The sequence below is a fragment of the Nannobrachium achirus genome, assembly GCF_963921795.1.
Source record: "Nannobrachium achirus genome assembly, chromosome: 1".
Classification (NCBI taxonomy): Eukaryota; Metazoa; Chordata; class Actinopteri; order Myctophiformes; family Myctophidae; genus Nannobrachium; species Nannobrachium achirus.
Window position 1 is genome coordinate 52,639,284 of NC_137810.1, and position 18,890 is coordinate 52,658,173.

At 42.0% G+C, this 18,890-nt stretch overlaps 1 protein-coding gene across 8 annotated transcripts in view; it reads left to right on the top strand.

Annotated features, from left to right (window-relative positions):
• The first annotated feature begins 11,846 nt into the window (after positions 1-11,846).
• The window catches only part of tcf3b (transcription factor 3b), a 28,881-nt gene continuing 21,837 nt past the window's right edge, over positions 11,847-18,890 (top strand). For 6 of the 8 annotated variants that reach the window (XM_080734394.1, XM_080734397.1, XM_080734395.1 and 3 more), the window contains exons 1-3: positions 11,886-12,445; positions 15,390-15,498; positions 18,227-18,299. In XM_080734394.1, coding sequence (XP_080590520.1) covers positions 15,412-15,498; positions 18,227-18,299 — 160 coding nt within the window. In that variant the 5' untranslated portion in view covers positions 11,886-12,445; positions 15,390-15,411. Of the gene's footprint in view, positions 12,446-15,389; positions 15,499-18,226; positions 18,300-18,890 lie in introns of all 8 variants that reach the window. The other 2 variants (XM_080734401.1, XM_080734400.1) reach the window with 2 other exon arrangements.

Here is an 18,890-nt window from a genome sequence, read left to right on the forward strand (position 1 = left end):
TCTTCACTTAACTCTGACAATGTACAAATGGAACCAAATGAACCTGTTACGGTTCATTTGGTTCCATTTGTACTCTGTCAGAGTTACAGACTTGCATGGGTCAATTTAGACCCCCCTAAAGGAACCCACAGAGTCCCTGGAATCCACGGAATCCACTTTGAGAACCACTGCAATAGAGTTATAAATGATAAATTAGCACTGATGATTTTATGTGTAAGCATTGGGTGCATCTCTCCATTCCGACATGTCTCCTTTCCGATAGACACTAACTCTATCTCTTACCCTTACCCTAACCTTAACCTCTATGGAAGTGTTGCCATTCCGACAATAAGAAGTCACTGTCGGAGTGGCGACATGTCGGAATGGAGAGAGCCCCCCGTAAGCATTTGGCTATTCATTCCACCTTTCAGCTTTTGTGATTGTAACCAAGCACTTTGCGAAAAGGCCATCCCAAATTTTGTGTGTGCTGTCGTTAATGGTTGTCACTATTGTTATTTTGTTGTTCTTGTCAATGTTTTGGGATTTTTTTTCTCTTTTTCATTACAGATGATTATTTAAATGCAAAAAAAAAGAAAAGAAAATACAATGAAAATGGGAAAAAAGGAAAAACTTGAATATTTGACATTTGGATTGAAGTTGGTCAATGCCATCAGGACATGAGACAAACAGTTTACCACCACCTTATTTCTTTATATCCAGCTGGTTGCGTACTTACACTATGGAGTTTATAGGACCAGGGACTTCGCCTTATCCTCTCTCCATTTACAATCTCAGATCTCATTGGGAGAAAGGTCTTTGGATCTAATTTTTGGGAGAATTTCTTTCTTGTACAGAAACCTATGTAACAGTTGCAAAGCTTTCAGAGAAGGCTAGCTGTGCTGAATGTTAAACTTGCAGTGTTGTATCCACTGCAGGATCTGTCGTTGTCTGCTAAAATACCCTGTCTATTGTAAAAGTAAATGACTGGATCTGGTATCCACACAGTACAGAAATACATTTGAAAGAGAGCTGTAATGACCAAATGACCATCGTGCAGTTTCGCGAAACTGCACAGTTTGTCCCGGGCCGTGACATCTAATGTCAAATCAAGATATTTGCAGTAGAATTAACAGAGATAATTTATAAAGTGTTGATCAAACAATATACCTACAGTAAATCTATAGTACAGTAAATGGTTTAAACTCGGGACAGAAGGAGATAGGCTATTATTTATAATAGATTGATTTGTTACTGTGATTATTGAGATAATCCTTTACAGCAGATTGAAATGTTCCTGGGGTAGATTATGGGGACAGCTGAAAATGCCCTGTCACTCAGGCCTGGATGTTATAATTAACCCCCTTCTCTTCACAAAGGTTGTTTTCACTTGCATAGCAGTATGTGTTGGAAACCGCAGGGGGTATATAGGTGATTTTCTGAGAATTTGCACTTTTTGGCGATAAGAAAAATTGTATTGTATATGAGACCACTAAATCCACACACAGTCTAAAAACCATATAATTCCATTTTGTTTTTCTTTTGTTTTGTTTTTTTCCTTTTTTTTTAATATATCCAAAAAATGTCTGGCATCTGGTTGTCTGGTTTAAAGAATACAAGATCTTTCTATTAAAAAGAAAAACTATGGTTTCAATGTTTTGTGTGTATGATAATGTTTCATTCCTCCATGTATGCACCGTGCCCTTAATGTCACTATTCTGAATTGTTAAGTGGTACTTTCAGTTTAGCATTTGTTGTCACAGTTAGACACTGTGACTTTACACACGCACACACACACTACTTAGAATGTAGGCTATTGTAATTACACAATGTGTTGAGCGTGTCCAAAGATCAATAAGATTTAAATTAAATCACACCTCTTTCCTTCCTCAGTGACACTTGGCACATGTTTACAGACACATTTAAAACCAGTGCTTCTCAAACATGTTCATGTCAAGGATCCCCAAATTCATGATATGCTATGTATTTGGACGCGGACTCTCATCTGAAAAGATAATGTGCCAATAAAACATTTGTTTTCCCTATAAAATTATTTTAAATTATTCAAAAATGTACAAGTTGGTAAAATAGACAATCTACAATAGCTCACAACATGCCCAACTTCAATTTCCAGATAGCCAAAGTATTAAATGGGATGTTTAAACTAAATTAAAGGAGTAGTTCACCCCCAAAACGACTTTTTTCTATTGATTACTCACACCATGGAGACTTGAGTTCAATAATATTTTTAGTTTTTTGTCGCATTCCTAAAACAAAAATGTGATGACAATGATTTTACCCCCATTGATTCCGGATGGGGACCCAAATGTAGGTCCCCATCCGGAATAAATGGGGGTACATTTACTATAATCACATTTTTGCCTTATATATTATTGAACTCAAGTCTCCATGGCGTGACGTGAGTAGTCAATCGAGAAAAAAAAAGTATATTTGGGGGTGAACTAATCCTTTAAATCATTTTGCTGGGGACCCTCTGAAATCCCCCTTCGACCCCTGGGGTTCCTGGGCCACACTTTGAGAACCACTGCATTAAACCATCCACTTCTAACCTCTGTTTTTCCTTTGTTAAGGTTTTGTGAATTTATAAACGGGTTCTTCAAATCTCCCAGAAGGTGGCAGTATTATCCCTGCTTTGAACTATTCCAGCATGAAATAATCCCTGTGGTGCTGCTACACATCACTGCTCGCTCGCTCTCTCTCTCTCTCTCTCTCTCTCTCTCTCTCTCTCTCTCTCTCTCTCTCTCTCTCTCTCGTCTCTCTCTCTCTCCTCCTCCCCCCCCTCTTACACACACATGCTCCCTCCCTCTCTCTTTCACACACGCACCACAGCACAGACTAACTTGCTGTTTTACATCTTGTCAGATACATAAAAATGGACACAAATGCAGTCATGCTTAAAATTCAACTCATATCTCCCACATAGATAAACCGTAGTCACATCCAGCACATTTTGTTCGCAAATACAATGTGCTTTGAGCTGGAAGCACTTCGGTAGGACTGTAGCCTTGTGTAGCTATACTGCATGTGCTCCCCGACAATAATTTTGCTCTTTTTCTTTTTCTTTTTTTTTTACGTGAAAGAGCGTTAACAAATCGAGCGTCATCTTTAATATTTTGTGCTTTAATGCCCTTGATAGGAAATATAATAACGTCGGTCGCTCGGTGTCAGACCCACGTGTGGCGTGATTCCTTTTCCCCAGATTCCTTTCTGAATTCTTGACTGCAACCACAGGCCTGTTGTGTTGTCACCCTGTCTTCTTCCTGTTTGTCTCTCAGAGAGTCTGTCTCCCTCAGGCCGTCCTGCGGGGTGACAGAGGTCACGGAACACCTCATTAACCTCACCCCAACAGCCCACATATTGCTCCAGTCCCCAGGCCCTGCCTGCACACACACACACACACACACACACACACACACACACACACACACACACACACACACACACACACACACACACACACAGGGGCGTCACAAGGGGAGTAAAAGTGGGACTGAGTTACTAGGGCCCAAGGTGGAGGGAGGGGCTTTAATTATTTTATATACTTTAGCTATTTAGCAGATATACAAGCTCACAGCACGGCCCCGAGTGCCGCACTGCGAGCTTGTAGATCTGCAATTTTTTAAAAGTCATGAAAATGTGTGCAAATCTTTGAATATAATGTATTTTTAAGCGAACATTTGTAACTCAAATTTTGCTTCTGGGGGGTCCCTGGAACAAAATATTTTTAGATGGGGGATTTTGAGATGGGGGACTTGTACAAATGTTCAAGATTTTTCAAAAATAGCAGATCTACAAGCTTGCCGCGCTGTGAGCTTGTTTATCTGCTATTTTTCAATAGTTAAAGCACAAAATAATGCGCCGTAATGTGTTCCCAGTCTAAATGTGTTAAACTCCCTCCCCCTAGGAAGAACATTCATGGGTGGCCTGCAGTGAATCCTTGTACCCAGGGCCCAGAATTTGGTGCGACACCCCTGCACACACACACACACACACACACACACACACACACACACACACACACACACGTGCTTCTAAAAAAAATGCTCCACTAATAGCAGTCAACTTAATCTCATTGCATGAGCAGTGTGTTTTTGTAGATGCACCAGAAGATGAGGTATAAGTGCATGCGTGGGTGTGTGTCGCATGCTGTGTGTGCATATTCACTATACTATCATGGCATTTAATGTTTGTATGCCCTTTCAAGCGTCTACGTACCTCTAGTACAATATGACATTTCCATAGATTGTGTAGGGAAATGAATCAGCATTTTGCCATTCTTGGAAAAACTCCTTAGTTAAAACAATGCCACTCCGCGTATATTATTATAGGGCATGGCGTATTTATTCAAATCCATTCATGTCGAACCTGTTGGCCAGATGTCTTGAGGCTCCAAGTCATTAATTCCTATGTTTGTAAGGTACCTAAAACACAGTGGGATATGATGTTATTTTCCATGTACATGCCCCATTGTTGCAGTCAAAACATATTGGATAAGAGGAACGGCGGCACTTCAGGGGCTGGGAGATGCCTGGGAGCTGTTGTCTGATGTCTCTGGTGGCATTATTCCCTTAGTCTGTGTCTCTCTCTCTCTCTGTGTGTGTGTGTGTGTGTGTGTGTGTGCGTGCGTGCGTGCGTGTGTGTGTGTGTGTGTGTGCGTGCGTGCGTGCGTGTGCGTGCATGTGCGTCTGTGGTCGTGCACCTGTTTACTTGTGTTTGACAATGCTACGCGGCTCATATGTGAAAGCAGGGGTTCACATTGTATGTAAATGCACATCATAGTCGTTAGGGGCCATTTTAAACGAGCTACGAAACGCATGGAGATGGGTTATAATGTAAGGCAAAAGGGGGGAGACACACAAACGCACACATACACACTAGCCTCATTTTCCCCGGCGCACACCTTTCTCTGGGGATATAAAAATGCCCCTGCCTCCACAAGCTGCGAGACATGAGTTTCATCCAAACTAGCTATCGTCCTCAATAAACACACGTGAGCAACTCTCTGCGGCATACATTTCCAGCAGCTCTCTCTTGGGGTGCATTTTAGTTCTGATCAGGTGTCTAAAACCACTCAATATGACAATAATTAAGCAGTGTTGGAGACATGTGTTCTTTCTTATGGTGATAGGGGACATTGACCTCTAACCCATGCACCCCTGCAGCCCCACCCCACCCCCCCACTCCCATCCATCCCTGCATGTTCCACAACCCTGCCTCTCCCTGTCCCCTGTCCCCTGTCCAACTCCCACCAGGAAGCAGAGTGAGGGGACGGGAGAGGCTTGGAGCCTAGCCTCTGGCCATCCCTCAGCCTCCCTGGAGAACGGAGGACCGAGGTACCTTTAAACCACTGCGGCAAAAACACTACCAAAACCCTGCAGTCATTAATATGCAAAAATGCAAATGAGTAGGTAATTAAGAGCTGGAGCTCTCTGGAGGCTCTTTGATTGCTAATGAATTCTAATCTGCAAAGAAAGGGGGGAGGGGAGGAGAAAAAGAGATGAAAGAAATAAAAGGGGAAAACAACGGAAAAAGAGAGCCTCACCCTAAATTTTTGTCATAGCCATAAGTTTGTGCGCCAGAGATGTGGATTTGATGTTGATTACTAAGCCGTCTCGTTTTTAAAACGATACTCAGTGACACAACGGTGTGCAATCTTCAAAATCACAATGTCAAAAAAATGAGGATAGCTTTGTTGTTTTCCATTCACTATAAGCTTGTTAAGAAATGGCTCAAGATCTAAAAAAAAATGTTTTATCAATTGGCAGAGATTACTTTATAATCAGTGAATTGCACACACAGCTAATTAGATGACAGACTCTTTCTGACCTGTGCCTGCTAAAGTAAAAAAGGAGATATAACATCAGATATTATAACAGTACGTGCTTTGCTGCAGTAGCAGCTGTACGGTGGAGTAAAAGGAGATGTCATTTCATCACTTCTGCTAGCAATAACACATCCCCACTTCCACTCACACAACACAACTCATTCACTCGGTCTCTCTCGCTCTCACTCACTCTCTCTCTCTCACACACATCACACACACGCACACACACACACACACACACACACACACACACACACACACACACACACACACACACACACACACACACACACTGCTGTTATTGTTGTTCCAGTGCTCCCACGACACCAACAATCTCTGTCTCCCTCCCCCACACACGCTCACATCTATCTTCCTTTCCTTTCACTCTCCAACCCCCCCACCCCCCCCCCTGTCCTGGGCAGCCCTGACATGCCTACTTCAATTGATTTAGAGTCAATTCAGTTCCTGATCTGATTGTTATCATATGACTTTCTGCACACCTCCCACTCGATATGAGACAACTGTATTATTTTCACACTGAATGTCAAGAGATAGACATCTAAAATAGGAAAGATTTTTCGACGTTTGCCAGGAATAGCCTTTCCCTCTCCACCAGCCGCTTCCTCTGTTGTTTTACTTCATCTCTCAACAAGAAATTCTGTCTCCAAAGTCATGTTTCCATACCCCCGCCCCCCACCCCCTTTCCCTTTTCTTTTTCAGCTACCTTCCTAGACCAATTTCTCCTGTCTTCTTTTCCCGGTATTTGCTCTCTTCTTCCTCGGGCATGCGGTCTGGTGGTGGTGAGGTCGGTTCTGAGGTGGCTGGTTTTGTAAACAGGAAGCTGATGTCCTGTTCACAGTACCTGAAGCATGGGTGGCAGAACAGGGGCAACCCATGGAACTGCAGTGCAACCATAATGGGATTCCAAGATGGCAGGGAGGGGCCCCATAAAACCACAAGAGAGAACAGGGCCAGGCAGTGTCCAGGAAAACCTGTGTGAAATGAGTCCACAGGGAGGGCTAAAGGATTCTTGATGTAGTTTTCTTCCCCCCTTCATAAATAGATTGGTGATCGTGGTGTTTGTGTGTGGCATAATACAGTGTTGTGTTCAGTCCCTGAAATGTTTTGGTTGGATTAATGGTCACGGTCAATCCCTCAAACTCGTTATTTCTTCTGGGATAAGGGGCAAAAAAAGAAAAGGTTATTGTTTTGTTTAGATTTTTTTGCTGAAGATGTTGCATTTGTGCGCATGTGAATGCTGGGATATCGGTGTCCCTGTAGATATCAACTGTTTTCCAGACATGTGTGAGTTCAAGAAGGCACGTTGTCTTTCAGCCATCCCATAACAGTTGCACTCTGCGGTGCATGTTTTCCCAAAGCCCATGTTTTTGTTACAATAGGTTAGCCTAACCTTGTGGATTACACAGCCGTGTTTAGATCACTCACTCCGCTCTCTCCACCACATTTTGCTGTTGTCTAATAAGTTGGAGACAGTCCGAGTTTGGGTGTTTTCTGCCAGGCGCGCTGTAATAGGGGGAAGAAGCTTGACGGGAGTCAGTTTATCATGAGCACGAAGAGCACAACAGATAGATCCCCCCTGTCTCCTCCCCTTCAGCACAGAGCGACTCAGAGCATGGGCGCCCAGCCAACACTATCAATCTATCCGCCACTACCCCCAGCCTCTAACTCTCGGCTTCCAAAGGGGCATGGAATGAATCATACCACAACTACGTGAAGCCTTTTACGCTTTTAACGTAACATATTTCGATTGTGAGTGAAAGTCGGTTTGTTGTTTCTCCATTAATGACATTCTTGCAAGTGGCTGTCATAATAACCCAGTAACAAGTTGCAGTGTTTGGGAGGGGCTGGGGGTTTGACTTGAGAGAGGGGGGGATTGTCGGTCTTGGCCTAGTTTTTCTTCTCTGATCAGAAACCTATGTACCTCTGCCCTTCCCCCACCCCAACCCAAACCTAAGCTTTTACCAGTACTGAGTACTGGCAATTGGCTGAGAGCGGGCTCAATATGGAAAGAGGTGAGAACCTTGCCTTGCCACAGAGCTGTGTAGGGGGTGGGTATATAGGCCTGTGTGCATGTGTGTGTGTGTGTGTGTGTGTGTGTGTGTGTGTGTGTGTGTGTGTGTGTGTGTGTGTGTGTGTGTGCGTGCGTGTGCGTGTGCGTGCGTGCATGCAAGCGTGTGTGTATGAGGCAGGTGGTTGTCGGGGTACATATAGGCCTGTGTGCGTGCATGCATGTGCGCGCGCGTGTGTGTGTGTATGTGTATGTGTGTGTGTGCGCGTGATTTAACCTGGGGATGTGATGTGGTTTGGCTTGCATGACTGGCTTCCTATACACCGAGCAGGATGGAAATGGAATAGACAGCTCAGTATTTAGTACAAAGAGCTAGGTAGGAGTCAGGTAGACAGATAGGATAGCTTCCCTATCACACGTTGTTAAGTGATAGGCCTGTAAGTTCAATATCTACAATGTTAACACTTACATGATTGTTAGTGGTACAGGATTCAGGGAAACAAACATGACATATGTTTTACATCAGCATTGTCGACCTACAACAAAGCATTCCTCTTCTTTCTTCTCATTTAGGCCAGTGCTGATTGGAAAAGATTAACGCTGGATTAAATAATTAGCACACATTAGTACATGCTGTTATTAGGCCTATGTGAATGTATGTGATTCTAAAGATCTCCACCGATAAATATTTCATTAATATGCACAAATATATGACCGATTAGCACCAATGTGCCAAACATATGCTAATTTTCCATGTGCATCTGTCGTTAATTACAGATTTGAAGCGGGAATGGCTTGAAGGAAGTAACGAGGGCATATGCAGAATCCAGCCCATTGCACATATACTGTCCATTGTACTGTGGATGAATTTTGAGATTAATGACTAATTTATTCTTTAAGGTTAAGGTTTTTTTTTGTGGTCATGAAGTGGCCTCATGATGTATCATGTATCATGATTTTGGAGACACATGACAATTTATCCATCGTCCAGTGCATATGACATATTCATTTCGCATATTAATTTTAGATTTCCCTAAATGCTCCCTCCTGTCTGTCTTATTTTTTAAAACACAATTTTTTAAACAGCAAAATGTCTTATTTGCCTTGTCGATATCCAGCTATTATTTTAAATCCACCATATTATGGGCACGGGGGCCTATTGAGCCATAGATGTGTCCATGAGACAATTGATTGCAACTGGCAAATTCATTCTGACGCCAACCTCGCTTGCCATTTAACCTCGCCTCATTCAGGGCATTCTGTGTTCCTTTAATTGGAGATTCTCTGTTATTTCTTTTTTCTTCTCATTCTTCTGCTACCCCCTCCCTCTCTTCAGCCTCGCTGCCCTTGTACATGGCTCTCCATGTCAGACCCAGCTGTTACTACAAACTACTTGGAGGGCTTACAAGCCTCATTGCTAATACTGACAACAGCAGTATTCTTACTCAGGGCCCCGCCGACGTCTACTGGAAAAAGTATAGGAGCGATTTTTCTGTTCTCTCCTAGAAATTCATTTCCCAAACAGATGTTTCCGTCTGTTCAAATATAATCTCTTGATTAATACATTTCCCAAATGAAAGGATTCGAAATCAGTGAAATAACTCAAGATGCCCTTTCGCTCATAGCTCACATTATTATGTGATTCTACAACGTTTTCTTTTCTTTTCTTTTGGTTCAGTACAGATTGTAGGCCTGTGCGTTTTGTGTGCATGCATAAATGTATGTTTCTCTCTCTCTCTGTGTGTGTGTGTGTGTGCGCGTGTGTGTGTGTGTGTGTGTGTGTGTGTGTGTGTGTGTGTGTGTGTGTGTGTGTGTGTGTGTGTGTGTGCGCGCGTGTGCGTGCGTGCGTGCGTGCATATACTGTGTGGTGTGTTTGTAAAGGTATTTATGGTCCATATGCGCTTGTTCCAAGCAGTAACCCCATTACATTCCAAAGATGGTCCACGAGACTAATTAATTTTCAGTGTTCAGGCTTTTTCCACACCCAGGGGACACTCATTGGATTATTTACCTATATTATGTCCTATTGACAGCCCTAGTAACTTCTGCAAACAGACAGATTGAGGCATTAGACTAGGAATTACAATACTGTTAGCATACATTTGCATTTTCAGTGGCTCAGTTGTATATTCTGATCTGATGATAGGCTATCCACCGGTTGATGCTACAATGTAGGCCTGTTTAAGATGACGTTCAACAGATACCAGAAAATTGTGTTTTTCCTAAACAAAATGTGTTTTAGATGCTCTTATCATATTGTAAACAGAAGATGGTAATTCATTCAACTAAAGTTTGCCCTCAGATTCACAACAGCAGCTGTCTAACACCCACATACAATTTTCAGGTGTTGTGTCATTTTATGTGAGCCATTTCACATGTTTACGGTGAATGAGAGAACACTTGAAATTACACTCTTCACTGGAAATGTCTTGCTGATCTAAAAGTATACTATTGCAGAGTGGATCATATAATGGTCATCATTTTAGCCTAAAAGTAATTACATTTTCCACATCTAGGTTTATCTATGTTCTTTCCCCCCAGTATAAGCTCATGCTAATACTATTGGCAAGTTCCTGATGACCATCAACTATGACCTCCCCCCTCCTCCCCCGCAATTTTAACTGTTCTTTCTTTCACTATATTTCTCTCTCTCTTCACTCTGTGTCACCTCCTCTTCTCCCCTCCCCCTACATTCATGCTCTGTTATGATCCCCTACTCTGTGATCCTATACTCCTTCCATTCCCTCCTATCCTATCCACTCTGCACTGGAGCACGAACAGTTACTGGGGATACCTTGGTTTTATGTTTCTGGGATAAAAAATAAAATAAAGAAGACAAAAGGGTAATGTTGGCTTTACCAAATGTCCATCCTTTTTAAGCATCAGGAGGTTAGCTTTTGCTTTTATAAATGTTTGTTCTTGAAACTTGTATCTTGTAAAAAGGGGGGTATGACATAAGCAACGTGTGTTTACTCTAGGCTGGGTTGGCATTTATTTGGTCAATTATAATGGCATGTTCTGTTTCCCCCCCATTTCATTTTCTTATAGGCTATATAATACAAATATAACACTGGACTTTGAATGGAGACTTTTCCATGTCAATCTATCCCACTAGTTAACCAGTGTAACAGGGGCCCTTTTGCAGCAAGTTCATGTCTTCTTTATGATCTATCCAAAACCCCAATGTAAGGACACATATAATAGCACTATTTTGCCATTGTAATAGTTTTTTTTATTTAGTAGTTGCACATGTAGTGGTGTAAAGTAACTAAGTGTATTTACTCAAGTACTGTATAAGTACAATTTTGAGGTACTTATACTTTACTGGAGTATTTCCAATTTCCAATACTTTTATACTTCTACTTCACTACATCTCAGAGGCAGATATTGTACTTTTACTCCACAACAGTTATTTGAAAACTTTGGTTGCTGGTAGTTACTTTGTAGATTTGTATTATCATTTACAAAACATAGTTTACCCACTTCTTCTTTGACCATTTGAAAATAGCTTTTTACTTTTGGTACTCGTGTACTTTTTACTTTAGTAGGACTACATTTTTGAACACAGGCCTTTCATACAGGTATTTTTTATATTGTGGTATTGATAACATTTGCTCATTCCTTTTCCCACCACTGTTAATTTAGTAGTTGCACATGATGACAAAACCATCCAGTGTAGTGTAGAGTTGTTGTGTTATGTATGTGTTGGGGCCACGTTCATAATAAACAGCGCAGGAGGTCACAGCAACCAAAGCAATAAAATGATGTCAGCGCATACACAGCCCCCCTCAGCCAGCCTCCCTGAGCAGAGAGCACAGCACAGGGAAAGTGAGCGTCAGGAAGAGGGCGGGTCCGTTTTCGCCACGCCCATTGGCCCTCATGTCTGCCAGTCAACTATATCTGCCCTCTCATTCGCCAGACACCGTCGGATTTATCGCTCCATCTCAGCCCAAGCCGCTGTGTGTAATCGCAGCTAACTTTCTATACGGTAACCATCCGCCGGACAACATAGCGCTCGGGCCAGTAGCCTAGTGTTTCTGAAGCGAGGCGTTCGGAGCGGGAGAAAGACGAGAGAGCCATAACTTCGGAACGTCGCGCGGATTTTTCGGCCTCGGCGATCATTCGAGGTACATTTTCTTTACCTTTATTTTCGCGAAAACAGCCTCCCCGTTCCTCTCAAAGGCGTTTGAAATCGGACACCGCTGCCTGGCTTTGAGGCCCTCACTTTTTTAGTGGCGGAGGGATACGGTTGTTGAGGTCCTGACAATGTGGACGGAGGTGGTCTAAGAAGATGTCTACTAGAAGAATGAAACCATCTACATTGTAACAACAAAAAGGAAAGACGCCAGATTATAGTTACTATAATAGAATTGTTTGCACCGTACAACTTGTTACGTTGTGTTAAAACACGTGGGCGCCGTGCGAAAATCGGTGTTTTTTTTGGTGGCCGCAAAAAAAGGAAGACATCCAACGGCGATCCAATGCGTTTCATACACTGAGCTCTGAATTCTCCCGAAGTTTTATGTTTTTTTCCCTTGCCGAGTCTCTGCCTTTCTTTTTTTTACTGTTGGATACCAGACGTTTGAAGAGGAAAGGTAATTACTCCACATTCCGCTTTGTTAATACGTATTTCCGTACATTGCACGAGTAAATGATGATGTTTCGTAGGGTTGCCTGCGATTTTTAGAAAAGTTTTGGGAATGTGTGGTTAAAGCGGGGGGATGCACAAGTTTTTTGTCTGGTTTGAGGTGGCCTTTGAGCCAAGTGTGTGATGATGGTCTCTGCTCTCCGCACCGACCACCAACAAGAGGAAATTACTCCTTTGTTCTAACAAAAAAAACACTATAACGCTAAACGTTACTTCTCTACAACAAGCCGCACTTTGATTTTTCCCCTCTTTGTGTGTCCCTTTCCACTCGCCCCACGACCAGAACAATAGCAACCATGTCGAAATATAATGGAACCATTAGTAGCACTAAATGTTGAACCATTTTCAACTTTCAGATGTGCATTAATTTTCGCCACACCGCGAACAAACGTCGTTCTCCATTTAATTACATAAAAAAACACCATTGGCTATCTTTTTAAGAATTCCTTTGTGGGACTGCCTGCTCACACAAGGCGAGACTTTATTTTTTTATTGCACATTTGGCAGGAAATTCCTTATTCCCCCCCTTAACCCAACCCCCACCGTCTGAACTCCCCTCATAATGCACAACTTGAACCCTAAAAATCCTATCATTTTGTTGGTTGTTGAAGTTGGAAACATTGTTCCTTTTTATATAATGGATCTCAGGGACCAGCACGTGTATTTACAAGCTCGGTCGTTTTGTTTTTGTCCATGTTATTTAGCAGATAGACGGTCCCTCTTTATTTGATAACACGAGGACAATTTTTGGGCCAGTTCAAAACACAATAGTGCCTGGGTTAGTTGTCAGTAGGCTAAGCTCATGGATGTTGGCCTAGTCAAAGAGTTGGATCATGTAGTCATCATGTTTACACCGTGTATCAGCATTACGTTTACGTCCATTGTTTAATTCCACGCGAAGGGAAGTAGTGAGGGCCCGTTTGCTTATATTTTAAGATGCAAATGCATTACATTTGTGTCTTTTTGTGGTATTAATTTGTAAGCAACTGTTGACTGTCCTTTCCATTGAGCACGAATACTCCTAGTCGCTAATGTGGTGATAACAATGTGGTAATCACATATTTATTATGTTTACCGTTTCTCTTTAACAACTAAAATCTACACGTGCCTTCTGTGCAGTTTATAGAATATTTCAATGTTAACACATTATTACACTAACAATTTCAGGTTGATTAAGGGTATATGAAGGGGGGACTTGTTTAGTCTACATTAGGAATAGGAGAGCATCGTCGACTCAACGCTCACTTACGTAGGGGCCTACACATCATTCTGATGTGTTTGCTCTCATGGCCAGTGGTTAAATGTAGTTAAGTTCTTGTTCCAAATTAAGAATCCGTTTCAACACGCGAACCAGTGGTTTGTTTCACCCTAGGAGATACAGCCTCCTTTGTGAAAGAGCCCTCTCTGGTTTGTGTGGGTTGACAAAGACCCCTAATCTTTTTCCTCCTTCAAATATTGATCCAACAGTTGCAGAAGATGCCATTTTGTCACCACACAAGCCACACTATTTGCTCTGCCCCCTTATAACTGTCAGATGTCTCCAAATATTTGGAAATAATACGTCTTTTAAGCCACGTTTGACCAAATTTTATTTGCCCTTTTATTGCTCACCTTATCCAAAAGTTAAGAAAATGGTATCAAAGACTAATGCGTATCATCATATTTACACATATGTGTTGTGTTTGCCCACTTCCTTCCCCCGTCTCAAGGTTAGATTACTTAAGCTAGTCTGCATTCACAAAACCTAGTCTGTCCTGTATGGCCCTGCGGAAGCAGTGCTTGTTAATTTTCCTGCATTTGGGAAAAGGGATTTTACGCTTGGACCCAAGACTTTTGTCTCGTCGTCTATGTATACAAGGGATTCTCACTTGAGAAGACCCCCCCACACCCCCGATCATATCAAATACATGTTCGCGTTTTTTGTTAATTCTATTAGCTTGAAGCCCTTGATTTTATTTTATTTTTCCACTGCGACAACAAATTATGCTAGTGCTGGATCACCAAAGGAGGCTGTAAAAGCACACCACCTGTTGGTGTCCCAGTGCCTCTATTCCTCCACTCCCTCTCCACCAGTTCCTCTGTGAGGCATGCAGAGCCCCTGCTCAGCATCAGAGAGCTGCCTCAGCCCTCGGGCTTCCGTTGGAATGCAAAAACGGGGTAAATCCAGTATTCATGCTCAACTGTGTCATTTGACAAGGTTCCTTCGGAGTTGACATATGGTAATTTGGTAATGACGTTCTTGCATACAGTCATTAACTCTGCCTCTCTCACCCCTATTTCCTTGGGCTAACAATAGTCCCAATTATGTCTGTAATTGTAAATGCATTACTTTATCTTTTATGTAGCAAATGAGTGATCGACGTATGCGTGCATGATTTGCGAGGGTTGCGTGAAGAAAGACACATTTTAAGTGATTACTTGGTAGTTATTTGACTTAAGGCAGCATATTCATCATTACGTGTCATTGTATTTTTCTCAGCCTGAATGGAAAGGCAGCATCTGAGGGAAATTTTCCTCACTCGGGGGAATCAAAATGACAATAATTTGGCCACTGTGTTTATGTCGAATTTATAAATGCCATGCTAAGTTCTGAAAGACAGACATTTGTGGTGGACCTGAGTGGGTATGGATGTTGTCGCTTTAGGGGAAAGTTCATCAAATTCACCTGCTCCTATGAATAGTGTTGACATATTCCCAGTATTTCCAGGACATGAAGGAGCAGCCTACATGGCTGCCCTGTTTATGGTTTTTAAGTGATCTAACCAGACAGTGGTAGTTTGAATCAGACAGATTGTTGTTGTCCCCCCCTTTTTTTTATAACCACATTTAATGTGTGTACTCACTGTGGTCTGGTGCCATTAAACATTGGTATCTGCAAATCTCTCTCGTAGGGTTTATTAGAGACTGAAGGGCATGAACGAGCAGCAGCAGCAACGAATGGCTGCGGGAACAGTGGGAACTCAAGACAAGGAACTCAACGACCTCTTGGATTTCAGTGCGGTAAGGCAGTGGGATAGGGGTCTTGGGGGCGGGCAGTGGGATGGGTGATCGGGGTGGCAGTGGGATAGGGGACTCTGGGTAGCATTGGGTTAAGGGTCTGTCGCTGGATGGCGGCGGTATGGGGGTCTCGTTGGGAGAGGCAGGGATGGGGAGGCGGATAGACGTGAGACGTGGGTTTGGATGTCAGCGGGAGGGAGAGTCAGAGAGGTGGGTGGGTACAGGAATGAGTGGATGGTAGGGTAGGAGTTGGACTGGCAGAGAGAGCCAGTCGGGTGGTATGGGTAGCGGTGGGGTCATGGGGGAGTTTGCATGACTATGTTTTTCTGCGTTTGGTCAGTTCAGATTTTATGAATAGGAATGACTGGCTTTGAATGATTTTGACATCTGTCATATCTAGCATGGCAGGATGCGGCACACTTTTGTTTCCATCCCATTTAAAAGGCCATACAGGCCGTATTGCATGTTTAGCAGGTTGACTACGACTCATAGTGTTATTTACTGTTGACCATTTTCCATTGCATATTAGAGTTTGCTATTTTTTTGGTTATTGCCAGGTTATCAGATTTTGCAACATTGTAAAGGTCTAAGTGGTAAATCTATCATAAAATGTTCTGCTTCTCTGGCTGATATTTCTTTGCCGTTAACTGTTTCAGCTGTGAATCAGTCTTTTCGGCTAGATCTTACAAATCAAACTACACTTAAAACTGTGTTAAAATGAAACGATAACGTAAACATTGACAAATACAACCACATAATATTCACTTAGTGTGTTGGATTACCTATCTCAAACTAATTTCAGGTTGCTGCGTGTTGATTTTAATGCTGTACTGAAATTAGTGGAAACCAATGGCATTCCTTGAGAATGTAAAAAAGAAAACACACTGTATGCTTTGGAAAATGGTCTCTGCAGTAGTGCAGTAGAGCATACCATGAGTCATAGTCAATGGACTAAAATGCAATACCAATGGTATGGTCCTTTTTAATAGATGGATGGATGTTTAGCTAATTGTAGTTATATTGTAGTTTGTTTGTTTGTTTTTTAGAATATAGGGTTCCTGCATTTAAGGATAAGTTGCTCAGTTGTGTATACGAACTTCACTCATTCACCAGTAGGGTAATGGGAACTCTGAGCCTCTGGGAAATCACACCTGCTATTCGGATAATGCAAGAGCAATTTGTTATTATGACACATAATTTCGTTAAAAAGAAAACAACACCGATACTTGAAAGTAAAATCTATAATTTGATTTTACTACTGTGTATGTATTGTGTAGGACCGTGAGAACCCGAGTCACCAGGATAACATTTACACCAACTCCTGAATGCTATGAGCAATTCAAGAGACACATTTACGATATAGGATCTGGACCTGAGACGATGGCTTGTTATTCGTTCTGGGGAGATGAATTTCTTTTAGTGTTGTTGTTTTCATACTGAGGAGGATTTTCTTCCCTGTTTCTTTTTGGTACACAACAAACACAATTTGATAGCTGATGATTATCACGGCAATGCTTTTAGAAGTATTCTCCAGACATCCGTTCTGCAGCATTTATACGGTAGTTGTTTTTTATTCACCTGTGTTTTTGTTTGTTTTGATGCCTTTGTTAAGCTGTGTGTTGACATCCGTTCTCATAGGACCAATGAAGCAGCAATGGCAGGCTTCTCCCCTTCTCTCTGTCTCCCTCTCTTCTCTCTCTCCCTCCCTGTCCCCCTCTCTCTGTCTCAATAAGTTGAATAACTGGGCAAAACTAAATTGTGCGTTAGAGATAATTATTATGTATGGAGGGACAAAGGTTATTTTAATACGTGAATCTTAATGAAGTAAATGTTTGTCAGCCGACCTAATATCCCATGGGGTTTCTTTTGACTAGCTACAGTTAAAAGCACTGAATGTGTCGACGGGGTCATTGAAAACCCTGTGATGTGTAGGATTGAGAAACTCCAGTTGTAGCTTTTTATTTAGGAAAGTCAATTAAAATGGATGGTTAGGAGGATGTGGCTGTTGTATTGCAGCACTTTTATGGTGCTCATGACATGCTAGGCGTAGAAGTAGTTGTTTTCATTGCTTTTATAACAAAATCAACAAGAGGAGTGGTCATGGGGGGAAGAGTCCCTTTTATGCTGAGTGTTATGTTTGAGGCTTCCTTGTTGGTTCTAAATGCTCAGCATATATAGTGTTAGTGTATGTATATATATGTGTGTGTGTATGTGTATACATGCCACATTTACCAAATGCATTATTTATTTAAATGAATGAAGGTTTTCCTTAATTGACACCTTCGGCAACAAAGCTGGTAATGCAAACTCGTCACCAGATACAGTGGTTTATTTTATGTTCAAGGGTTGGCATATTGCAATGGCCTAGATATCAGAACGTTACCACAGTGTGGTTTCAGGTGTTGGATGCTACCAGAGACTTTGGTGAACTAACATTTTTGAGTCAAATGATCTGTTCACTAATGTTTCTAGTAGTCAAAACATTTTGACCACAGAATTAACATTTCTGAGAGTGTTTTTTAGAGAGTCTTAACACCTGTCATTTTTGTTAGAGAAAGAAGTGTAGCGTTTCTCAAATGGTAAAGCTCTTAGGGTGGGGGGTGGGGTTTGGTGAACAATGAAGTCATACATAAAGTGACAAAGTATTTGATTTGGCTGGGTGAAATTTGAATGTGTGAAGTGCGTCAACTGGTGTTTTGATACTTAGCATTTCCTCTCTCCTATCTTGTAGATGTTTGCACCTCCTGTGGCCAATGGAAAGCCAAGACCGACGACACTCGCTAGCAGTCAGTTCAGTGGATCAGGTAAGATTCCCTCCACAGAGCATAACACCTATAGAATCCTCCGAGACCACATTATTTTTCTGCATTCTTTATTGGGCATCAAACGTAACTAATTAGTCATTAGTCATAAAGAGGCATGCATTAAACATCTCCTTTTCAAAATATTATTTATATTTCAGTTAATCAACCATTTGCTGCTTGCTTGTCTTTGTAGTACTTAATGTTTATTGACATGGCTGTATCCTGCATGGAATATATATTTGCATTTGCTTGCTCGCCGAAAGTGCTAACTGCAGTATGTGCCATGAAAACGGTGCTTATTTATTTAACACATCAAATGGAAAGAAATTGCTTACATTCAGCACTTTCACATTTTGAACCCAGCCGGAATCCGGAAAAAGAAATATGCAATGCATGTATTTAACCTAGGCAGGATGAGGAAAGCATGTGTATATTTTACTGCTGGTAGTAAGCTGTCTAGAGCCTCACTTTGATGGGAGTTCTTGTTGGGGGACATGCAACAGCTTGCTCCATGCCTGTATGTGTGGTGGTCTCTCCTGTTAAATCCCCTGTCTTTATCTATCCAATGTGAGTCATATAGCCCCAGGGATT